This window comes from Lonchura striata, chromosome 5 (genome assembly GCF_050655825.1).
Source record: "Lonchura striata isolate lonStrDom1 chromosome 5, ASM5065582v1, whole genome shotgun sequence".
NCBI classification, from domain to species: Eukaryota; Metazoa; Chordata; class Aves; order Passeriformes; family Estrildidae; genus Lonchura; species Lonchura striata.
In genome coordinates this window covers 27,832,019-27,857,786 of record NC_140707.1, presented here as the reverse complement: position 1 = coordinate 27,857,786, position 25,768 = coordinate 27,832,019, and the positions used below count along the sequence as shown (strand labels likewise).

Below are 25,768 nucleotides of genomic sequence, written 5' to 3'. Positions count from 1 at the left end.
GTCTTCACAGAGAAAAAAAGAAACATATATAGTCCTTTATTGTGTAGTTTCACTGAACAGAACAGAAAACACTGCTGCTTTTAGTGAGTGGAATTCTTGAATAGAGCTAATTCCTGGGAGGAAAGATAGATTGAAAATAGTACTGGAAGGTAGCCTTCGTTTCCTTTCTCATATACTCTGAAGTCTGAGTCCTTGTCCTGGCTACCATTGACCATAGGCCTATCATGAGAACGTTGGTTTTAAGAAGTGAGCGATCTGCCAGAATGACTAGGAAGTAATTATGTGATTGTTTCAGTGTGGGATAAAATGAACAAGCACATAGTGAAACTACAGAATAATGAGAAGCCTAAAGCCTGTGTAGGTTCAAGAGTTAGCTGTTCAGATAGACATTCCAGGTCAAGTGATCTTCACTGACTGCCAGAGAGGAGCAGATGCAGTAGAGAAGACTCATTCCTTAGTTGCTCTGTTTGTTAGTGTGTTTCCATAAGCAAAAGCTACCAGCATCTGTTGGGAAACTTCTGGACTAGCCAGATGCCTGTTTCAAGCTCCATTCCTAACTGCCTTCCCAGTCTCAGTAAGGCTGGAACTGTCTGGTTTGTACTTACAGGCTTCAGAACAAAGGCATGATGTTAAGTGGGGTCTTAACAGAATATGAAAAATGAAATGATAATTGATAAATGTAAAAAACAAAAAAAAATTCTTTTTTTTTACCAGAACAAAGAATTGAATTATAAGACCAAACTCATCTGAGTGAATAAATCTTATTTTTTGTATAACATTTGCAAATATGGGGCCAACTTCACACATCCAGGCTGCACATGGCTTTTTTTGGCCATAACTTGAGTCCTGTTGTGCCTGTTTAGAGGTCTCGGAGGGATGGCCTGGGATATCCCAGTGAGCCAAGTAGCTCCAGCTGTGAGGGTGAAGAAGGAGCCGTGCATCAAGGAAGATTAATTTCTGTTTTTCCCTGGCTTGGTAGAACAATACAGACCCTCACCTGGAGCGGACCAAATATTGGGTGCACATGCTCTTCACCATTAGGAAAATGCCCTTTGGAGCATTTAAAGAGCTTCTGTGTTTCATAAAATGTGTTTTGTTTCTTTTTTTAATGGAAAATGAATTAATTACAGATTAGCTTCCATTTGTAGCTTTCTTTTTTAAGCTGTCAGTGCGTGGTAGCTGGACTTTGTGTGTAAGACCCATTCTCTGTGAGAGAGCATTGGAAAAACTAAAGATGTGATTTCCCATATGTGTTGTCATTATGAGAGTTTGGGAATTGTACCATCTTGCTCCATTGCAGCTGTGCCTGGGCATTTTGGTTTCGCCTTGATTTCCCAACCCAGGATACCTACAGGGAACCACAGATTCAGCAGATGTCATCCTTCCCACCACCTCTGCTGATCTCCCTGTTCCCACTGCACTGTCTGAACACCTCATTATTGCTGGGAATGCTGTATCTCTTGTGATAAGGCTGAACTCCCTGTGTGCCTGGACACAGACTCACACAGTTAATGTTGCTTCAGGCTGGAGCTGCACTGAGACCTGTACCTGCAGGAGGCAGGATGCAAACACAAAAATGAGGGTGGCAGATCGCCAAAGACCATTCTCCTGCTTTCCATATTTTCCAGGTTTCTTCCTGTAATTTGCATTGGGCAAACCCCAGAACAAACAACTTGGCAGTCAGTTATAGAGAGAAGTATTTTGATTCCCACCCAAGGATGATGCGCAGTGTTTGCAGAGCAGAGAAGGTGGCTCTGTGAAGGGAAAGGGAAGGCCCTGCACAGCGGCTGGGGCACTCCTCAGTTGCCATCTGGTGGTGCTCAGCTGATGGATGCCCCAGCTGCACATGCACTCTCTGGCTCTCTCTTTGATAAATTGTTACATTATTAACCCTGTTCAGGAGAGCAGGAGCAATTTAGGATTGGGCAAAGATGCCTTTAGGATAAATGTTTATTTGCACATAAAACAGGAGGCATACGCAGACTGAAAAGTGAGGGAATGGGAACTGGGTCAGACAGAAGCTTCCAAAAAGCTCAGCTTATTTGGAGAGTAGAAGAAGCAGCCAGAATAATAAACCATGGGACAGTGAAATTGATTCCCTCTTCCCTCTTCATCATACCCTCCTCCGGGTAAACCTGTTTTTGGTTGATAGTGAATATTTCATGCAGTGCTGAGCGTTTTCCGAACTGTGGTGTCCTAGTTTTTCCACCTCCAGCCCCAAAGGAATGTTTTTACATCATGGAGCTTTATTTTTGGGAAAGGGAGGAGGGAGCGGAGGCTGCAGGCTTGCAAAGAGACACCAGCAAAGGGTGTTTCAGAGAACAGCTTGGCTCTGATGTCTTGGCTAAGAATCTCACCTCTGCTCCTTCACTCCCTCCAGAAAATGCCATGAAAAGGGTCACGTCCCAAGGGACTGGAGTACAGTTCCAATCAGAAAAAAACAAACCCTAAAAATGGCACCTTGGGTCTTCTCTCGACAGACTGCCATGGTAGTTCTGTGTTAGCTGACAACAACAAGCTGTTGTCTCTGTCAGTACTGCAGGTCCATAGTGCTACCAAGGAGAAGAGCTGTGTCTGTTCTGCCTCATGCAGCAGCACCCAGAGGACTGTCTCACTGCTGCTATGCACTGACAGCCTCTTCAGAAAAGGGCAGGCACTGAGTCTCATCCCTCTTTACTACCCCTTCACCTCCCCTCTGCATAGAAAAAACAGCTAAGAGTTTGCAGGTGTGGCACTGTGAGTCCAAGAGCCTCATAGGTTCTGATCCTGTGCCCTCTGAAAACACCACAGAAGAACAAACTGCTCCATTAATCTGCCAAACAGTTCAAAGTCTTGCATTAGACACCATCCCAGAAAACTCCATAGGAGGCTGGTATTCCAGATCCTGCTGTGCATTTGTGTTTCACAAGTGTGTCTTCCTTGTAGGATAGACAGAACATCAATGAAGCCTGAAAAAGTCCCAGAGCCTCAATAGCTCACTCATATTAGCCCCCTAAAAGCACACTCTACCTGACCAGCTGAATTGGCATCTACTGTAACTGAGATAGCAGCACAGCAATTCAGAATCTGACTCACCCCCGTGAGAGACTGTGAAGCCCAGCACTTGCACAATTCCCTGGATAGCCTGGTTTCTCCTGCCTAGTCACACCTGCCCTCTATGCTCACTGCCCATTATTAAGGGGGACACAGTGGCAGAGCTTGTTCCTCAGACCACTGAGCTGCAGCTCTGGATCCTCTGGTCCCTGATGTTAGTCCCCAGTGTGGAGCATTGCTGTATGGCTTGTTAGTCTGCAGAGCAAGCTGTGTTCACACACCTTGAAGGACGTGGGGCAGGAGCAAAGCATGAAACTGCTTAGTTAATGTTTTAGATTTGCAAGGTTTTAGTGGGTGGGAAAAAGGCCTGAGGAAGGTGATGGTACACCTTTCTCTCTTGGTCACTCTTGTCCCCTTACAGGAAAGGAAGGGAGAAGAGAGGAAAAATGGTTCTTTTGTGGTGTGGTGGAGGCAAGAGGAGAGCTGTGGAATATCCCCAAAGCGTGCTCTACCACTGCTGCATTACAAAACAGCAGTTCAGTGGGGGACACAGGAGCACTTAGGGAAACTGCAGCTGAAACAAAGTGAACCTTTTAGTCTACTTATCACAGCATTTTCAGTCTCCGCTTCAAGGAGAAACCATAATAAATTTAAAAAAAATCTTGCAGAAGGATCTAGTATCCATCTAGAGAATTGGATGAAATAAAAAGTGACAAATAAACAAAATCACCAGCTCCTGTTTTAGAAACTGTTGTTAAAAATAAACCATCATTCACTGCTGCAGTGCTGCCAGCGTACTTCCTGTCTTTACATTCCCTGTGCATGTTGTACAGTTTAACTACTCTCTCTGTTGTCATGACAAAGATTCCCTGTTTTTGGCATGAAGCTTGTTCTGTCCACCTGTAATGCTGTCTGCCCTTCCTCCCTGCATACAAGGCACTGTATTTTCCTGTGCCCAAAGGGTGGGCAGTGCCTCTGCTTCCTCCTGACTTACATGAGGACACCTGAATTACTTGCTGATTCCTGATGCCATGCATGGAGCCAGGACAGTGGAGAATAGCCCAGCACCAACCACAATCAGGTGCTCAGCCGTGGCAGCATGCTTTGAACTTGTATTTTGCTCCATATGACATATTGCAGACTTTACCCCCCACTGCTTTGTTCTCTGCAGGTTCTAGGTTGAGTTAGCGGTGGCATTTGAAATGTCATTTCTTCATTTGTCAGAGGGTGTGTCTTAGCACGTGTCCTGGCATACCAGACACCACAGCTGTGTTTAAAGACAGAACAAGGGACCACCTCTGACCTGAAGCATTTATATCTAAACAGGCAATGCATGTAAAAAGGCAGGAAAATGTGTGTAAAATCCAATATCTGAGTGTCTGCCTTCTCTGGATACTGAACTATGACACAGATAGATTAAGTAGCTCATGCAGGGCAGAAGAAACTATTAAGAAAATCAGAAAGTGAAGCTAGAGTCTGAATCGCAAATCAGCACCCCAACCTCACAGCCTGCCAGTATTGATGATGGCATTTGTCAGAGTCTTAGCAGACCCAGTGAATCCAAACTAAGTTAGGAGACCCTTAGACAGCTTTATGGCTTCCTTTGGATACCACTTCAAATAATCATTGCAACTTTAACCCCACCCCATGAAACCTCCAGGGTTTAGGTGGTTATGATTTTGTTTGGAGGTATGCCAAAGGTGGGTTTGGATGCACACATCGTTCAAATTCAAGTTTGGAACTATGTATATTTATGCAGTAGAAAGTATTGCACTTTTTCTTTCATTTTAGTGTTCTCTCTGGTATGCATGTGTATTTATGACAAACAGTATAGATGTGTCCTGTATTTGGAGTTCTTTTCTTGAGGAATGTGTAGAAAATATTTGCTGTAATGGGACTGACTACTCCTACCTTTAGTGGAACCCTGCAGAAGCCTTTTATCACTTCCAAAAGTTATGCATAGGCTTTTCAGAGGGACTCAGCTTCCATTCTTACCAGATTTTTGTTAGACCAGTCCCCTACAATGTCTGAAAAACTTGGAAATCTAATTTTTATACTGTCCCTCACTGGAAAAGGGACTCTTCTTAGTGTCTTAACTGTGGGTAGTTCTACAGCTGAAAATCTGTCCTCGGGGTACTTCAGTGCAGAGAACCCAACATTACCGGACCTTTAGAAACTGTGGGCATTGTTTACTGCTGCCTCCTGCAGGAGAGCAGACACAGGGGAAACATCCTTCCTCAGGGCCATTCCTGATGGGGGAAGTTGTTAGCATCTGGTGAAGCTTCCACTGACAACACGTGAATTCCCGACAGGAAGCAAATACTAACTGTAAGAAGTATTACAGAAAGCTTTTTAGCGTTTCTCAATGGTGATTTTTTTTTTTTTTAATTATAATGGTTGCATTTTGGGAAAAAAAAAAAAAAGCTCCTTTAAGAAGATACTGAAAGCTTCTTAATTCTAATGTAAAGAAATCCCTGTGCTCCAGGTTGAAGAATATTTTTCTTGGGAATGAAAAGGGTGCTCCCAGGTATCAGGGGCCTGATCCAGGTTACCTTAGCAGCAGGAAGTGGCTTTACAGTCCCTGGTGAGGAAGAGGTGCCAGTGAGGTGTTCAGTGCCGGTGCTTCCTAACACAGCCTGCTGCTCACATGTGTCCTGCAGGTCCTGGGGCTGCTGTCCATGCGATAGTGACAGTGCTCTGAAGTGACGGCTTGTTCCAGGGTCCCAAAGATAATTTGCTTGGAATGGACAAAGGAACAAAATGCAAAAAGATGGCAACCACCCCTGAATAGACTACCTGGTACCTGGCTGCTCCCAGAGCTGTTGAGGGCTGGGAGGGGGCAGGGGAGCGGTGTCACCAAAGGGAAAAAAAGGTGGAAGTCACCATCAAAGAAATAGTCAATCCTCTCTCACTGGGTTTAAGTGGAACTGTTGTACTGGCCAAGTCCTTTGTGAAGGTAGAAGTGCCCTGAGGGCATCAAAGCTGCCCTGGGGGTCTGTGAAAAGCAGTTCTTTTTCTTAATTTTTTCTCTGGATTCCTGCTATTTGTCCTGCAGGACAAAATGACCACATTGTAAGGGGTCATCTGTGCCAGTGAAGGGGTTGTTGTTTGTTGTTTGTGCTCAGCCAGTGCTGCAGAGGGAACAGAAGCTCTGACATGGCTGCATCTGCTTTGCACCAGCACATCAGGTCTTGTGCAGCTCCCTCATTTTTGTGTTGGTAAGTTGAAAAACGGGATTGCGCCTTACATTTTGGAAATGCTTGGCAGTCCTGTTCTGGCTGGTGGCTGATATCTGGTTTGGAAAAGCTATTACTGTAAGAGGACTTTCCTTTTGCCAAGCAGTTACATTTGTCAGTTGCTTGAAGGGCACAGCCAGCTTTCTCAAGTCTCTCTGCTGCATTAAAGGCAGTAAAGTCACCTGTCTCTAAGGGAAAGATAGAGGAACCTCACAAATCCTCTGACTTTTGTTTTGATTACCATGATTTTACACTCCAGGGACTGAAGGGGAATAGCAGCTGTGCTTCATCCAACAGCTGGTACTTACATGTGTCCCTGACATACCTGGGTAGGAAACTGGCACAGAGTCTTTAGTCCAACTCTGCAGGAATTACAGTGGCCTTTTGTGTGGGAGGTTTTTGCAGGCATATGTGTTCATGCTCTGACTCTGCTGGCACGTCAGTATAACCGAGAGCCAGCCACAGCCACTGTGCTTCTCTTTGAAAGCAGCTGGGGAAGGGAGAACAGCGCTGTGTGGCAAGGAGGAGACAACATCCTCAGTCTTTGGGTGTCTGCAGCTGTGGCAGAGGCAGTCCCAGATGATTAATGAGCAGGCAGGCTGGATGTGAGGAGCAGAGCACAGGGCCCATTGCAGAGCTGGCTTTGGGGGACCCCAGGGAGAGGTGGGCTGCTCTGATATGGCAGAGGGAGGACTGGGGGTGGCTCACAGAGCTGACTGCACAGAAGGCAGCTTCTCCTCGTGGTGCTGATGTTTTAATCGTTGGTGGCTTCGACAAGGACTTATCTCACCCCCCATACTGTTTAGGTGAACAAAGCACTCAAGAAACATAGCTTGACCCCTTGGCATTAGGTGGATTTGGGGTTGGGGAAAGCAACTCTATTTAAAGAGATGTCATAAGAAGGGGAAAAGGAAAGAAGTAAATTTTCCAACCTCAGTTAAAAATAAAATGCAATTCCTATTTTAACCCCTTGCCAGATTAATTATGCTGGTTCAGCATCACTCCTGTAAAATGCAGGTGGCATTTCAACCAAAAGGAAGGTGTTTCTTGAAGGGCACCCTGGTTTTCTGTAGCAGAGCAGCCAGTACATGCCCTCCTAAGCTGCACAAGGAACTGCTTGGCAGTGCTTGAGGCGTAAAGTGGTTGTTCAACTATGTAGTTTGTGCATCTGCTGGATCCCTGGTGTGCTGGGGAAAGAGAAGTTCACACAGGATTTGGAGACTGCCAGAAGGCCAAAAAAAGCAGCACGTGGTAGGAGCAACAGAACCAAAATGCTTACAATAACAGCCATTCGGCCAAATAGGACTTCTGGTAAAATGCACACTCACCCATGAAGGCAATCCCCTCAGGTCGTCTGAAAATCCTTTTGGTTGAATAAACAGTATGAGGGAGAAAAAATTAGGCTGGGCAGGCTGCTTCTGGCCTACATTCAAAATTCAAATTCATTAATTCATGTAAACCCTCTGCAGATTCTTGCAGTCCTGTGTCACCTCTGAGGTTTTGGGCTCTCTGGAAACATCAGACCCTTCTCACAGAAAGGAAACTTGCTGCAAACTGGGTGTTTCAGGTGGATCCTCAGGTCCAAAGGCGACCACCATCGGAGTGATCCCATTAAAGAGCTGATTGGAAGTGCTGACTTCCATTTGGAGTCCTGGAGAATATCCACACCTGTAATGGAAAAGCATGAGGAAGGGCCATTACAGTAAAGACCAAAGAGAGGACACAGCTATGTACTACACATTTTGTACTCTATCCAATGAACATTGCCTTATTTGAAAATATTCAGAACACTTTTAAGGGAGGGCTTTAAAAAAGGGAAAAAAATTTTTTTTCATCTTTTGCTTATTTCAGATATAAAAAACTGCTTCATATTTCCTTAATAAGAGTGTATCAGAGCTTTCCATATATTTTCTGTAAATTAAGCTTTGCTCATTTATTTGATGGTAGACCTGACAAACTCAGTAGGTAGGAAGCAGCCTCCTCTCCTGTGGGCTTTAAGTGACTGATCCTTTGCAGATCATGAGCAAGATAAGGGATCAGAGAGACACAAGAGAGCTCCAGGGATCTTGGCAAGCCTGGAGAGTGCTGAATTATACCCTGTGGAGACATTTCAGGTTTGTCAAACAGGTCACTGTTCCCATAGAAGGAAAAGGAATGACAGTAAATGAAGACGTGTCCAAAGGAATCTTATCAAAAAAGTAGCCTTGCAAAATGCATGTTTAATGGGTCAGAAGTAAAGACTATTTTTCTGGTTGGCCACCAAAAACATTCACATTGGCCACCATTTCCAACTAAATGTGTTACTCTCCAATAGGTTTGCTAGAACTTGCAAGGTGATTTTTTTTCTCACTTTCTTTTATCACTTCTCTGTCTTTTGTTGCTTTTATTGCTATACAGTCATGGTGTAGACTAAGCATGCACGTCAAACACTTTCTTGAAAATGGAAGTAAAACATTTTCTACAAGTTCCAAGTCCCCAGCCATCCTGAAGGGAACATGGAAAATGTGTGGAAAATAGCCAGGAAAATCACTCTTGCCTTAGGAAAAAAGTAGTTAACAATGTGGAAACAATTTGGAAATGTTAGCAAGAATAAAAATGCAAAACCAGAAGAGGAATAGTCAAAAAAAAAAAAAAAAAAGGGTGCTCAGTCTCTGTGATTTCACAGAATGAGGTTGTTTTTATGTGGCTTCTGTGGTAGCACAAGGAATGCACTCTAAAATAAAGAACAGGCTCCTAGTTTAGATATATAACATTGCCCTACTCTAAATACAGGAACATGTGGGCAGCAGAATAATACCAAAGGACAAGACAAAACTGTGGATAACCCTCAAGTTGTCCACTTGGCATGGAGTGAGACTGTTACCAAGGAAGGGAAAAACTCTGTTATGTAGATCTCTGCAGGGAAGAGGGATGGCCTCCTAAAATCACCACAATTCCATACCAGCTGCTGATACTCTGAGTTCTGTAGGGTGCAAGGAGAGCCCCTCTGTGCTACCTGCCTCACAAATACGTTTGCATAAGCCAGGATTCAACACGTGAACCTCGCAGCACAGGCACTGTTTCCTCATATCTGAGGTTACTGCTGGGCTTCCTCAGCATGGCATCCACCTCTGCAAGATTTTGGTTGCTTTTTTGTCTGTCCTGTGTTTGTGTGGGAGGCAGTATAAGCTTGGGGAAAAGGCTTTATCTATTGGAAAGAAGGGAGCTAATTATGTCCCCTATAAAGAGAGGTAATTGGTTTTCCTTTCTGCAGAGAGAGGATGACAAGAACAGCATCCTTTGCTGACTAATGAATGTGATCTCTTGAAGAAAACACTGAAAGGTTGGGGTGGGAGGGGGTTACATCTAGCCCAGCTGTCCATTTCAAATATTGCTGGTTTCAAATTTAGCCTACCATCTTCTCAGCAAAATGTTTGTGAGCACTTTTCGATCTGCACATAAATATATTTTTAAGTATTTGGCAGGTGCAAGGGAGTTTGATTTAGATTGTGAAAGCAGGATACCTGTATATGTGCCAAGGCATCCCAAGGTGTACAGGCCTAAGGTGGTATGATTTAAGTGAGACCCAGTTTTCAAATTCTCATCTTTTTTCTAGAATGCATTCTCTGCCACTTTCTGGAATAAGCATGTCCATCCAAGTCCACTGTCCTCAGAGAATTAAGCTAATTTGCTAAACGTTGGAACTTTCCTGTTGCTTTACCTAAGTAATTTTTGAGTCATTAGCACTTTCTTTAGCAATGAGTTGTCACCTGACTTACCAAAGTGTTGCATCCTATCTTTGCTCTTCATCAAAAGCCAAATAGCTGTGAATTCTGTGTTAGATGTGATACACAGGACAGATACAAAGGAATGGGAAGAGTCCCAAATACTGGCATCTAAGTTGACTATTTTGAAGATGCACAACCACAGCTTCTTCAGAAATAATAAAAACACCACCTTCTAAAATTTGAAATGCCTTAATTTCATTGCTCTCTCTGATCTCTGTGCAACAATGCTGTGCTGGTGGGTGCATCTGCACTGCAGTACAACACTTGTCACAACAATATAGCTTGTTTTGGAGTGACACAGGTAATTCAAGACCATACTGCAGAAGTGATTGTCACTATGTGGAAAAGAGGACCTGTTTTAGGGTAGGGAATATGTTTGCCTATGGCTTAGTATGCTGAAGCTGAAGAATTCAACTTAGAATGGCTCTGAAATACTGCAGGATATGAGAAGTAATGTCTGAGGCACAGATTTGTAAATAGAAAGGCAGGCCTCATATTACAAGACCCATCTCTAGAGACCTAGAACTTAAAGATGGAATTTGCCAATCATTACTGGCTGGCTCTGGTCTCCATTAGTAGTAAGAGTCCCATGGACTTTGAGATAAGGAGATAGGCCAATGCCAAGTACTTCTGAAAGTCTGATCTGACTGAATAGTATTGGAATACATAATGAAGATGTGACAAATCATTGTATTCAGTACCAGAGCATATGCTGGATATGGCCAGAGGTGTCTTAAGTCCTCATTTCCTAAGTAGGTGCAGACAATGAGGAGAAAGAAAGACTGAGCTTATCCCCATCTCTTGTTTTGAGATGCTCGAGAAACTATCTTTACAATGTTGTTTGTAAACCTTGCTTGCCAAGAGGCTTCTTGATCCTGATATTGATGTTGATAGTCTGCAAGATGTCATCAGCACCTCCAGCAATAAGGAACTGGTGTGTGATGAGAAGGATATGAGAAGAGCAGAGATAAAATAACTGAGAAACAAAATGTTCCTTCGTTGCTGTCTTTGATCTCTTAACTCCCAGCTGTGAGAGATGCTGGTTGCTGATGGCAGCAATGGACTAATTTTCTGCAGCTTCTGTTGCTTTTACAAAACAGAGGAAGATGTTGTCTTCACTGAGGGGAGTACAAGTCTTGCTGTAATGTCTTGTTGCAGGCTGAACCTGAGGAGAGGCAGGGGAGTAAGCACAGGCAGCCTCAACACTGAGGCAAAATAGGGAATTTTATTTCCTCTTATTTCCTCTTCTCCTCTCTCTTTCTGCCTCTTGCTTTGTACTTCAATTCCTGCCTTATTAGTCATTCTTTTGAAGATTAAAACCCAATGGAAAGTTCCCAGACAGTGCTGCTGTCTTTGCTGTATCCCTGATGTGATGGGAGAAGTGACAGGTACCACAGACAAAGCTGTTGTGTCAGGGTTAGCATCATGGTGAAAGCTTGTGCCTTTTCACTAAACTGAGGCACAGTGGGTGACAGAGGGGAAAGTTTTATGACAGCCATTTAACTGTCCCCCAGTAGTTTACTCCTGATCTGGAGCTGAGACTGAGGTCACTAATTTTGTTGTGTGAGTCACCAGAGCTGAGAGAACAGGCTTTGAGCTCATGTGTTGTTTGTTACAGCAAATAGGTAGCCAAGAGATAAAGATATTAAGAGGTTTCTGCTGATCTCCCATGCTGTTCAGCCCAGTTTTGCAAGATATGAAAAAATATGCTTGTGGCTGAGGTGGGTCTCCAAGAAAAAGTTAAAATCCCACATCTGGATCAATGGGCAGGGATGGCTGGAACTGAAGCACTGGTTTGTGCCACTACAGAGATAAACCAGATATGGTCATGTCACTAGAGAGACACACTGGGGGCAGAATTATGGACAAAGGAGACTGATTTTTTATCACAGATAAGAAGAAGTAGTTCTTGGGATCAGTCAGTTCTTGGGTGTCCCTAAGATGGAATGGACATAGAGGTACCAATGTAGAGCTGGTGCATGTGAGGTGGGAGCTGCTGTTTATGCTGTGGGCTGATAGAAGCCATTGGCTACTGCTGGGGCAGCAGAACTGGGCTAGAGGGTTGCTTGGCCTCCCTGAGTAGCCAGCCACTGGCTCCACACTTTGGCAGGAAGGCAGCTGTTGGTGACTCTGCCTGCAGCTGCCAAGCCTCTCCTCAAGGCTCCCTCTTAATTGCAAAGCAAAGTGCAAACATGAACTCTGTGAATATGTGTTGCCCTTGGCCTTTTCACAGTTCCTGGATGAGGTCCATGCTGCTTTTGTCTGGGTTAGTGTCCCTCTGGGAGATGCAGTTGTGTTTCAACACCATGTTTTGGAAACAAAGGGGTGAGCTGTGGGTTGGTTCAGATTCCGCTTCTGTGACTGCCAGCTGTGAGGGACTACTGGGCTGCAGGATCCCTTCTACACATCAGCTGTTAGAATCTCACTAAGTTTATTAATTCAGCTGAAACGAGATCCTAATAGACAAATGCATACAAATATCTGTCTAAAGAGTTAAGGGGCAACTAAAAGTGAATGACAGGAGACTATAGCAGAATAACAAAAATCATATTATCTGTTTTCCACGCTTTGAAATCAATGATGTTGTTAAGCTTGTTGTGGAGAAGGGCAAGGCAGGCATGGAGTCTGACATGCTGCCTCCAATCTCTGCAGAGCCCCAGCTGTTCTGCCCTCTCCTGGAGCATTTATTCCCTGCCTTGGTTCTTCTTAGGGAACCAGAGATGGCCATTAAGGAAAGATGTAGAGAAAGGAATAGCAGCAATCCCATTGATTGCTTCTGGAAAAGTATTACAGAAAATGTAAAGGACATTTGTGTAAGACAATGCCAAAGAGCTAAACAAGACCAGTGTGACTAATGGAGAAAAAGAGGAAGAGAGAGAAAGAGGTTAGTTGAAACACATAGGAAATGGTAGCGAAGTCATCCTTTGAAGCTTTTCCAAAACTGTGCTTTTAAATTTCTCTTCCTATTGATGGTGGACTCCCTCAAGGATCCAGTCCATGGTACAGTCAGCATCACTTCACTGTCTCTGTCCCATTCCTAGGTGCTCTTGGGAACCCCTCTGCCTTACCATATCCTCAACCAATGCCTCTCAGAAGCTCCACACTATATTTTTGGCAGAACATTTTGCTGTGCTGTGCTATACTGATTCCTTTGTGCTTGCCCATATTTCCTTAATGGGATTCAGCATCTCCTACATTCTCCACACACTCTGGCTCCAGCATTTCAGAGTTATGTTTGGTATTGCCCATATTAAATCTGTAGTGTCTCAAATAATACAAGAAGTTCTGCACCTTATTATTTGAAGCTGAATTCTCCATACCCCTTAATTTTACAGCTTATTTCTCTGTGAGGAGTGACTGTTTTACTGTAGCTTAGCATAGCAGCCCACAAGGCATTAAATGTTCAGGGCTGCACCTTCTCTCTTCAGAAGAAGTAACTTCTGCTGGGGGAAAATTACTTATGAATTGCACTCCTTTCCTGCACAGGGCTATGTACACCCCTGAAACATGCTCAGCATACATTTGTATACAGGCTGCCCAGGGAAGAAGTGGTCACAGCACCAAGCCTGACAGAGTTGAAGAAGCTTTTGGGCAATACTCTCAGGGACATGGTGTGACTCTTGGGATGTCCTCTGTAGGGCCTGGAGTTGGACTTAATGAGCCTTGGGGGTCCCTTCCAGCTCAGGTTATTCTTTGATTCTTTGATTCTGTGCTTTGCTAGTGGGGAGCAGACTTACAGCTCTGCATTTGGGATGAGCACCGTAGATGTGGCATGGCAAGGAGGGCTGCACACATGACAGGGACTGAGTGTGCTGCTTTGGAAGAGTGGTTGCCAGTGTTGACACAGACCTCGCTGTGGCTGCTGCGTGGGGCTGGCAGGTTTCTCATAAATGCCAGGCTGGGTGCACATGAGTTATAGAAAGCACACTGTACATTAACATTAAAGACCAGTATAAAGAGGGAAAAAGAAAGGCAAGTCAAAGATCAGGTTATTTCTCTTGCAGAGTGGCTGCAGATTTGTGTCCTGTGTCCTGCACTACTTGGTGATGGCAGCCAGGATGTGGCACTCACTGAAGGTGACAGGAGGCACAGGGAGGCTATTTGCCTTCCAGTAAAAGGGACCTATTCTGCTGACTGCTGGCAGAGACTTGTGTGTCAGTCACTCGTTAGCCGTGTACCACCGGGCAGCGATAATCTCAAGTGCTGAATGAATAAATCCACTCCTTGTCAGCTCCCATCAGTGTCTCTTCCATGAAGCCCTGATGCTTCTTAAAGCAGCATACGCTGCAGATAAGTCAAAGTGCCATATTTACTCAGGAGCTGATGGCAGAGCCCTGAGGAACACGGCAGGTGTTAAATACAGAGTTAAACTGTGACGTTCCTGGGTAGAATTTTCCATGGCTGGATAACCTGTAGGATCTGTCCCTTCAAGACCTTGGAATCTATGTGTCAGGCCAGGCCGTGAATCCTGTTGTGGATGTCCATTGGCAACAGCAGAAAGGAATTCCAAGAAAATTAACACAGTATCCATCCAGGCAACTTCATACTCTCAGACTTTATGCTAAATTTTGAAATTCAGTGGAGCTTTAAGAGTTGCAGTTTTGAAGGGACTATAGAAAAAGACAAGCAGAAACTGAAATTTTGGTATAATACTAGGTTGTGGAAAGTCAATTTCCCTCCTAAAGCTTCATGGTATAGAAGTCTGCGTATGCAAATTTTAAAATCAAATATGCAGCTCACTTGCTTCTCACACATACCTATTTTCATTTATGGGGAAATAGCTTTGAGACGTACACATGCAAACAAAAATTGTGGTGGAATAAGCCCATAATAGAGCCCTCAGTAAAATGAGGGATAGGTTAGCTTTCCAGTAATTTTGTCTGTTTGTTGTAAGTATTTTGTAGAGCATTGTCTAGCTGTCTGATTCTATGGAGATCTAAGTCTAGTTTTCCCCTCATTTATCTACTTTTTGTAACATCTTCTTGTAATTACTAGTACTTAACAGAAAACCTGAATTCATGCTAAAACATTTAATTAGTCAAAATTGTGTAATAGAAGATTTCTTCCAGATACCACTTAATGATCATTAGAAGGTCTGATTCAAATCCCACTTAAGTCAATTGATGTCTTTTGTTGACTTCAATGCATTTTGAATCTGGCTCAGTATATTCAGAAATGGGAGGTTAATGGCTACAACAGCAGCAAGAAATACTCCCCACAGATGCACAACATTCGTGGTCCTCCATTTGCATTCATAATAGACTACTGAATAAGTTTTGGATAAAGGTAATGAAAGGTAATTTTACTGAAAAAAAAAAAAACAACAAAAACAGCCAAATTCAGAGCTGTAGAGGAAGATACTTTAATGTTTAATCACTTAAACCCTGATATTTTTCCACTTCAATTCTATGTAAGCTCCCATAGAAATTGCGAATGCAACTGATACAATGCATTAGATGTTTTGGTATTGCTTAGATCTGGTAATGGCTTAATCTGTTTGGAGGAATGATGTTCCATCACAGCAATGATGACCCTACAGGGCAAAATGGGCCTGCAGTTACTTGCTGCATAAAGCCATTTATGCTTTAATGCTGTTCTCTTCCGATTTCAGAAGTAGCCTATTTCTGTCATTATGGGCAAGAGTGAACAGGTTACCTAGACAGTCTTCACCAAAGCCAGGCATTTTTCACCATTTTTAACTTTCAGTCCCACATAACATAAAAACATAAGTACCAAACTAATAAAACCCCAGATATTTTGCTGTGACATTTCTGCTATGGCAGGAACACAGACTTTTCAGAGAACCTAATATTAGTTTTTTCCTATAAGATGCCTTTGGTTTTGCCACTTCATCTCAGTGAAATACCAGAGTGATTTATTCTGCTTTCTGTGCCCTCATCATGGAAATGCAAATTACTGCACAGCAGGCCAGACATTAGAGAAAGTAGGTGCTCTGGTACAAGGCTTCCAACCTGAGTTCTAGCCTGAGGAGTTGGACAAGCAGCCAAATCTCTGCATCCTTTGAAGTTCATTCTGAGTGTAGAGAGTTCTGAATTCAGAAAAGGTCATTCTGGATGAGTTTCTCATAACTGAGGGACAGCCATGAGTTCTGAAAACTATTTCATTAGTTACCTCAAAGTAGGGTCAACATTAGAGAGGATTTGATTTTCACAAGAAAACCTACCATGCCTTCCCTCCCTGCACCATTTTGCTCTGTGAGTAGAGGAAACAGCATAACATGTTTGCATCCTGCAGGGCTTTGCTGCTCTTCCCCATTTCTGCAGCTCTGGAATTCCTTCTCAAGGCAGCATTCTGAGCCATATGGGAATTACTGGTGCTAATGGAGAAAGAGGGGGCTTTCTGGTGTGCTGCTGATGAGCTTCAAAGCTTCCAAGGAGATATGTCATCTGCTGTCCCCCAGCTTTTTGCATGTAGGTGTACTTTGAAAAACTGCTAGCAATGGTTGTTGCATAGTGCTTGCACAGGTTTGGTAGATAAAATACAGCCTGGTAATATGAGACAGCTGTGAGCCTCATTTTTCAAGGAGCAGATGGGTCATGAGTGACCCAATAGCTACTGAGCTAATGAATGCAAGAGAAAAGGAAACTTTCCTTCTTCACTGAGACAAACCATCAGTCTCCCTTGACCTGCCTTCCTTGCCTTCTTAGGGAATTAACACCTCCTGTGCCTGACTTAAAAGGCAAGACAGCAGAGCACTTTCTGCCAGTGCCAATTTGCTGACAAGATGGGCTTAAACCAGAGAGATGTAATTTCCTCTGAGGGAGAATGACAGTGAAGTAGAGATGGAGAAGAGGGATGCAAAGTATTGCATGATTCCTCTACGGGTCACGTTGCTCCCATATTGCACTTTGTCATTAGCTGAATCACTGGAGCATCCTGTCAAATCAACCTCCTGCACAGATTTTTAGAACCTCTAATTGGCACCTGCATGGCACCTGCACAGCTACATGTTACCAGTGCATCTCCTTTTGCCCTGCACAGCCTTTCACAGCTGTTTCTCCCAGTTTCAAAGCCACCACAGCATGAGGCAACCCTGGCTTTAGTTGGGATCCTGTGATGTGACCCAGCGTTTGTGTAACAGAAAAGCTTTGCTTTATTCCTTTCTCTTTTAACCATTAGGCAAATGTTCCTCCATGTTTCCTGTTTATCACAGGCTCTGAGCCTCCCTAGACAGGCTATTCTGAGCTTGCCCTGCTTTCTGATAATTGCATGTGCATTAAAGTAAACACCCCTGCAGGGTTTCTCCTCTCCCCTGTCCTTGCCAGCGCAGAGCTGGACAGCATTCCATGGCTTGCAAACACAGGGCTATGCAAAAAAAAAAGGCATGCCAGGGGCTGGCAAAGCTCTGGGGAAGAGGGCAAAGCTGCATGCTATTCCAAACCTCTCTTATTTTGCCAATGAGTTCTGATAGCTCTCCTTTCCTAGCAACATGATGGCTTCTGTGTCCTCATGAGCTGTGCATCAGTGACATCGCTATCAACCGTGTGTCCAACCCATGTCAGCTACTGGCTTCTTTGTAGGCATATAAAAAATTACCAGGATGCAGGGAAGTCACCTATCAGTACTGACTGCAGTAATAATTCTGAGAAGGTGGTCTGTTGCATATTTCTCTGAACTCTTGTTTTGCTTTAGAAGGACAAAGAGGCAGGACACTGCTGTAAGATTTTTTGAGGATGAGCTTTATCAGACTGCTGTTTAGAGAACTGGAAATATCTAGATCCTAAAATAATACAACCATTTTTATCTTGTGCCTCTACATAGGGCGAAGTCCTGCACTACGAGAAGTACAGTAATGACATTTTTCCTTTATAAATGCCCTTTCATTGAATGGCGTTACTTGAACATCTTACTTGAGATAAGTAGTCAGTTTTGTCCTTGGTTTACAGATAGAAGAGGTACCAGACTGGAAAGCTGACTGGCACAGACAGCACACCACTGAGCTGAACACACTGCAGTCAGATACTGCCAGGCACATCAAGACAGATGTTCTCTACATACTTGCCTTGAAATTGAGACCCCAAACTGTATTTCCTCTTAGGATTTAGTTCCCAAGAATATAAAAATATGCATAGAACCTTTTACACTCACACACTTACGGTGAAAGAAAAACAACTTGGGTTAATTATTTTCAGCTGGTTCCTAGAGTAAATCTGTAGGTCATAAGTAGATACTGCCTTTCTATTCTGATTGTCTGTTACCAAACATAGCTCACACAGTGCTGTAGCTGAATTCCCTCCTCCAAGTAGTAGCCATAAGTCATGGCCTCTTCTCATGCTTTAGGACAGTAACCAAGCTGACTGGATGCTGCCATCCATCACTGACTTGATCTGAACTTACATTGCCACTGAATCAATAGAGAGGTTTATCTGAAGTGAAACACCAATGCAGTTACACAGCCCTTCTGAAGGGAGTTTTATTTTTCATAGGAATACGAGGGTTGGATCATCCTTGCCATAGCTAGTGCTCTGGTCACATTCCCCATGAAATACCTGTACTTCCCCATCCAAAAGGAACTTTGTTGGAGCTGCAGTTTCTGAGCAGCTGCAGTACATGTTGCTGATGGTGAATCTCAGTACTATTGGGAGAGTGTTGTGAGAGTGGGTGCTTCTTCTGTTTTGTTTTTCCTCATTTTTGAAGCAAATCCAACTTTTATCAATTGTAGGGTTGAACAAGCCCTCTGCAAATATCAGTGCATATCTTGTCAGAGAGAAGAGTAACAGGTCTTTTTGAAGAGGAGGCAAAAATGGAATAAACTAGCTACCCCCTGGGTCTGTGGTGAAATAGCTGAACAGTTGAAATCTACCCAGCTTTTGTTTCCTGTTTGTATAAGTAGCTTTCATCAGAGTGCTGGTCATGAGTAAGTTAACACCCACAGACCTGTCACCATCAAGCACTGTGTATCACTGAATTCCTAGCAGTTCTGGCAGTGCTGAACTGTGTACATACATGTTTAACTGCATTCCCCACTTCTCTGAAGGAGCTATTTTCAGAGATCCCAAGTGTGGAAGTGGAATCTCTCCGATGACTTTTGACTCTGCAGAGAGGAATAAGTGTATTTGAAAGACGGGGATTGGCACATGTACAAATATACTTTCTTCCATCCTGGTACGTGAAGAAGGCTAAGGATGATGCAGTGCAAAAATTGCTTTTGCTGCTTTTATGTGGCGTTGTAGAGGAAGAGAGATCTGGGGTGATAACCAACATGCTGGGAAATCCTCTTCTGCATGGTGCTGCAAACTACCACTTTCTAATTTCCTGCAGAGTATCTTACTGGCATTGAGGTAAAGTTGTCTATGTTCAGGCTTAGCAGAGGATGTTCTCTAAGGAAGTTAAAGGACATCGAGAACCTAAAGGTGTACTGGGGCAAGTTCCTAATTATTCATCTGATCCCTGCAGAGGAGACATTAAGGGATGGTTTTGTAGTTTGTTCATGGTTTGTTTGTCAGTATAGCAGCTCTGGGGCAATCAGTTACTTAAAGGACTGGAAAAAAGCCTACCTGGTGGTCCTTGTTTGCTTCTTTAGGTCTTTTTCCTGCCTTTGTGTATTCCTTGAAATTCAGCATGCCCGACTGTGCAATGTTTTCACTGCATCTTGTTGCAGTGTTGCATCTTGTTCACATACCCAAAGTCTCCACAGTGCTACATTAACTCCCTTCAATTTAGCCTAGTTCAAATCAGAGCAGTTACAGTGTGGTTTTGAGCAGCAGAGCAATTTTGCTAACAGCTGAGGAATTGCACTGACTCCATCTCTAATGAATACGCTTAGTGGTCATGATAGGAATTTTGGGTGAGAACAGGGCTTGCACTAATTACAGGGACTTAGTCACAACTTGTTAACTCAGCACTGAAAACATGCTCTTGGAAGTAGCCACACTTGAGCAGACTGGGAATTGAGGGAAAGCACAGTCTTGCACTTAAGGCTCTGAATACTGCATCTCCAGTAATCTGGTTTAATTTCTCGTTCTGCCTTGTACTTCTTATGTCACTTCTTATATTTCTTTCCCTTTCTGTGCCTCAGTTCTGGAGCTATAAAATCACACTTCTGTGTATCTTTTCTCCTACATGCATGGCAAGTTCTTCAGGAGGGGGATTTTCTAACATTAACTGAGTATGCAGTTTGTAGAGCAGCCACACCTGTGGCTGTGGGAGGTCAGGACAGCCCTCCGTGACATCTTAGAGTTTCTTTACTTTGAGAATATGTCATTGCCTTTGGATTGTGAGGCAGGAGCAGCCTTGAATGCTCATGTAACTCCCACAGCTAATTTTCTTTGGTGGATTTGAGACTTTTCTTTCAACCTTGAAATTTTGCTGGTTTTCGGTTCTGCAGGGCAAGGAGTGCTGAGGCTGAATAAATTGAATTTTTCTTAAATTATGTAAGTGCTAAATAAGATACATTGTTACAATTTTCCATATCCTCTGCATATGAGGAGGAGTGGAAAATGGATAAATGGGAAGAAAATGTGTGACAATACCTAATGTGTTCTAAGACCAAGCTTCTAATCTCTGTTTCTTTTTGTTTCTTCCAGGTGGAGCGGGAAATAGCCATCCTGAAGTTGATAGAACATCCCCATGTTTTAAAGCTGCATGACGTTTACGAAAATAAAAAATATTTGTAGGTATTACTGGCTTTTGCCAGAGGAAGGGGAATGGAAGGAGGGAGGGAGGGAGGGAGATCAGGGTTTTGGAACTTGGTAACGTTTCTGAAAGAATGGAACAGTTGTGTTTTCACCCTTTGCTGGTGTCTGTGTGATATTTGGTATTTGGATGAGGAATGAACACTTATTAGTTCCCTGGCTTTTCTCATGTTCTTTCCTGTACTTTCATGGAATCATTAAGGAAAATTTATCATTGTCCAACCATTAACCTACTAGTGCCATATCCACCACTTAAATCATGCCCCCAAGTGCCACATCCACATGTTTTTTGAACACTTCCAGGAATTCCACTACTTCCCTGGACAGTCTGTTTCAATGCCTGACCACCCTTTCAGTGAAGAAATTGTTCCTAATATCCAATCCAAACCTTCCCTAGTGTGATTTAAGGCCATTTCCTCTCACCTTGTCACTTTTTAACTGGGACAGGAGACTGACCCCCCCACCTGGCTACAGCCTCCATTCAGCAAGTTGGGAGAGTGGCAAGATCCCCCCAAGTTTGCTTTTCTCCAGGCCAAACATAGCGACTCCTTCAGCCACTCCTCACAGGACTTCTGCCCTAGACCCTTCATTTTCCTTCCCTGGACATTCTCCAGCACCTCAATATCTTTCCTGGGGTGAGCCTTTACTTATAAGAAATTTATATGCTGGTTTTTTTCCTACTTAAAACAGAAGAAAGGGGACAAACCAGTGTTTTCTCTAAAACAGCAAGAGAGAATAAAGGCTTGTACATGTAAGATCTGGAACCATTTTGAATCAAAGCTGTAACAGACTTAGACAGTAGATAATTTGGATAACCTCCTTTGTCTAACAGTTTTCATTGAAACCCTCAGCTCTCACTAGAAGTGTTTTAAATTTTCTCCATCAGCAGCAGATTTTGGTTTTAAAGGCCACTGTAATCCCATAATGGTTCTGCAGTGACAGTTATGTAGCAAAGCTTTTTTTAAGATTTTTTTTTTCTCCAGATCATTACCAGTGCCAGATAGAGATGTTCACAGACAAACACTTTAGCTTGATTTAAGGCACTAAATACATTGTATCTGTTGTCAGACAAACAGGCCACATTAATCGTGACATGACAGGACGAAAATCAATGTTCTCCAAATAGAAAGGGGTGACCCGGTAGGGAACTCTGCTATATCCAGCTTTTTAACAGGTTGTTACAGGTAGAAGAAAGTGGTTTAAAAAGATTAAACAGTTTTTAAAAGTCACCATCCAGTGGTGACCTCTTTTTAGTGTCTCAACACAAGAAGGGAATGACTGTTTATCCAAAGAAAGTGTGTTGAAGGGAGGTAACAGTCCCTCATGGACTATTCATCCAGTCTTGTTACTGGAGCAATGAATTCCTATTCTGAAAAGTGAGACCTCTCTGCCTAAGGGTTAGCTTAGTAGAGCAGGCAGTAATTTCCTTTGGCTTCCCCCTCCTCCTTTGGGGCAGAGCCTGATATCCATGGTGGAATGCAGTTGCCAGAAAGAACTGGGTGGAGACTGGCTCAGATGTTTTCAGAGCTGAATGCTCTGTCCTCAGTGGCATAAATGGTCATGGCTCCATGAAGCCCTGTTTGCTGCAGATGAGGACAGAGGCCCAGATCTGCTCTGTGTGCAGACAGGCAGCAAAGGGAAGTCAGGCTTTGCAGGGAGTATGTTCTCCTTTAATCCTGGAAAGAGAGGCAGAGGATATTTTTTCTGTATTCAGGTGAAAGGGGGAATGAGACCCCTTTTTTGATTAAAAGAGAAGGAATGTTCTTCACGATGTTGGTTTCTGTGTTGTGTAACCCTAGGTGTGCACACACAAGTACACACTCTTGCACAAACAGAGCAAACAGCTGATGGTGGCAGTGGTGACAATGTATGAATACACACAAAAGAAAGGCCATGAGGGGATGGGCTGTAGAGGTGCTGAAGTTTTCTTCTTGTCCTGAATGCCTGTGAAGCCAGAAGCTGAGCTTTTCTTCTTTACTCCAGAAGACTTGGGGGCTATTTTGCTCCTTGGGAAAAATATCTGGTTCTCAGAGCAGTGGGAATGGTGTTACACTATTATTAAAAAATAATACTGAATTTATTGTCAGGAAAGCATCTTCATGATGAAAATCACATCGTAAAGGAAAGCATCCCATATCTTTAAGCTATGTCTGGATATTCTGGCTTCTAAAAAGCATTGGGCTCCAAAGCATGCTTTGCCAGTGACCATTTAGCCTTTAACAATCACTAAGTCTGCTTTGTGCTGTAGCTCCTCTGCCTGTAAGATTAAGCTGTCTGCATTCCCCTGCAAAGGCACCAAATCCCTCTGCTGAAAGATACTGACACTGAAAGAACAAATGACTGTTAATTAAGTTTCATTTTTTATTAGTCGCTATTTTAAAGAAAGGGCACAATGCAGAGCTTCTGCCAAGCCTCCATGTTCAAAATTAGAAACAGCTGTGGCCTTTGATAAATCTGAGAGGTGGAAGAGAGTGCCTGTGGAGGGTGAGGTGTTGCAAGTGCGTGGGGGCTGAGAACTGTGTTTGCATGTACCTTCCCAAATAATAAGACACAGTGACCTCTGGTTCTCACCAGCATCAGGAAAGGGATTGCTTTCTAGTTGTGGCAGCACCTTTCCATCATGCATGCTATCCCAGCTCTAGCAGCAGTGGCATGGTTTCAGAGAAGCTCATGAATTATGGGTGATATTTCAGAAGCCAGAGACTAATCACACTGCAGCACTGGGGAGCATTTCCTCAATAACTGTTAATTTCACAAATCATGTTTGACTTTTAGTTTATGATTTAATTTGTGACAAGGGGCTTTGGTTGAGTAGATTCCTAATGCAACCATGAATCAAATCCTTTTTCCACAGTTTATTTAACAGTGAGAATGATTTTTTAAAAATAATAATAAAAATCTGTTAGCATATGCATGTTAGCCAAGCAGTCTTTTTCTGTTTATTTTAGTAGGTTCTTTTTTGCCAAGATGGTTGGAGGTAGCTATGAAATCTATTATTCTATCTCTTTATCCCTCATTTTGAGTTATCTTATTTAGTAAGAGTGTGGACTACAATCTAGGTGTGTGAGGGGGAAACAGAGGGCACTGTGGCTCTCTGTAAGTGACATACAGCCTCAGATATATATTGTGTTGGCTAAATGAGCAATATACTGACAGCTGAATTATTTAATATTTGTTATATGATCACACTATGGCCTTCAAGCAAGACTGGGAGTCCACAGTAACAGATAATTTAGAAATAGCTACAGACAATCAATGCCTCCATCTCTCCCATCATATAATGTCAATAGACAAAACAGCCAGGATGGGGGTTCATCCTCCCTTTCTTAAAGATCAAAATGAATCAAAGGGGCCTGGTATGGGGAATGATCGGTGGGCTACCAAAACTTGTGTGTGCACCAGTCAGTTTGACGAAGGAAGTGCAGACAGTCAAGAATTTTAGGGAAATACAAATCATAGAATCATCACGGAATGGATTGGGTTGGAAGGGTCCTTAAACATCATTCAGTTCCACCCCTCCCTTGCCATGGACAGGGAACCCTTTGATTAGACCGGGTTGCTCAGAGCCTCACCCAAGCTGATGTTGAGCACTTCCATGATGGGACATGTACTAAGAGAAGGAGTAAGGCAGTAACAGATAATAACAACAATTTTATGTGTTCTGTAATATACACTGGGGGGACACACTCCTTTGGTGATTTCTGCATTGCAGATGAGCATTGTGAACCTGGGGAATGATCCTCTTTTCTCTGTGCCCTGTATAGAAAAGGTCTTTCCTGAGCTGACCCTACACAGAGTTTTATGCACTGTGTTTTATACAGTACATTCAGCTTTTCTTTGGATCACAGAAAAGCACTTGTCCCCTGTTGGAGGAGCTGTTAGCATGGCAAGCTAAGGGCCATCTGACAGTCCACAGGAGATGGAACTTCCCTCTCCAGAGGGGGTTAAGCCAACTGATATAGTTCTGTTGCAGAACTCCCAACAGATGTGGCATTATCTGTTTTGATCTCATTTGATTAACTATTTAGTTTCAGCTGTCAGGGGCTTGGTGAGGAGTGGAAATAAAACAGAAAAAAAAAATTGCATACTACAATCACTCATGCCTTTTCTTTCAGATGGTAATGCTGGTATTTCTTGATTCCCTTTCCATTGATGTCTGTGTATATATATACGTAAATTTCTATATCAAGATGCATACAGATATTTGTGTATATATGTGTGGATTTACGTTGAATCATTTTCAAATCTTCACATTTAAGATTCCAAATTTTGTGTCAGCATTTATTTTGCATCTCTCTGTCATCCAATTTGATCAGCATTTTCAGCAAGAATCTGTTTTGAGAGGAGTGGACACCAGACAATTGTTCTCTGAAGTGTACCATGCATTCCTCAGCACCTTTTTCAGATATAAGTGCTTTTCTCATCTTTCATCAGTACAGTGCTATCACTGGGCAAGTGCCCAAATCTCATTTCAATGTACTCAACACACCACCTCCTGATTTCAGAGATAAAGGTGCATCACAATGAGGCAGATAAAATTAAAATGTCCTCCTAGCTATGCACAACTCTTGTTTCTGGCTCATACAAAACCAGGTGACAGCAGGAGTCAAGGACTTACAGTTCTGGTGGTGTCTGCAGAGGTCTTTGTGCTGCCTGGCCTCTCCTGGAGAGTTTTCCTGTAATTCTGTTTATTTTTGTTGAAAACTAATTGGGAGGTGCCAGAGGATGCAGAAAAGAGAAAAAAAAAAAATTCTGTGTGTTCTTGTTAGTGGTAGGCCAAAACTTAGGCATTCAATCCATCTGCAGGGAAACCTGTCTAAAGGCAGAGAGAGAGTTCAGAAAGTCAGAGTGGCTCCAAAGGCTCAGCACTGAAAATTAATTTTGGGGTAGGTGTGCACCTTGGTAGTGAAGCTGTGGGATGTCAGGTGCTGTGATATGGGGAAAGAAAATAAAACAGGATTAGAGGGCAGAATAGCATTCTACCTGAGCCTTGATTAGAGCTAAGGAAAATATTTGTAACCAGCTACTTTGACCCCCTTTTCTTCTGCTGTTGACTTGTTTTAGGACTGTCTGGAAT

General features: G+C 43.1%; 1 protein-coding gene across 16 annotated transcripts in view; it reads left to right on the top strand.

Moving 5' to 3' along the window:
* Positions 1-25,768, top strand: part of BRSK2 (BR serine/threonine kinase 2) — a 301,198-nt gene that overhangs the window by 175,645 nt on the left and 99,785 nt on the right. For all 16 annotated transcript variants that reach the window (XM_085580157.1, XM_085580154.1, XM_085580153.1 and 13 more), the window contains exon 3: positions 20,584-20,669. In XM_085580157.1, the coding sequence (XP_085436283.1) occupies positions 20,584-20,669 (86 nt within the window). The remainder of the gene's footprint in view (positions 1-20,583; positions 20,670-25,768) is intronic.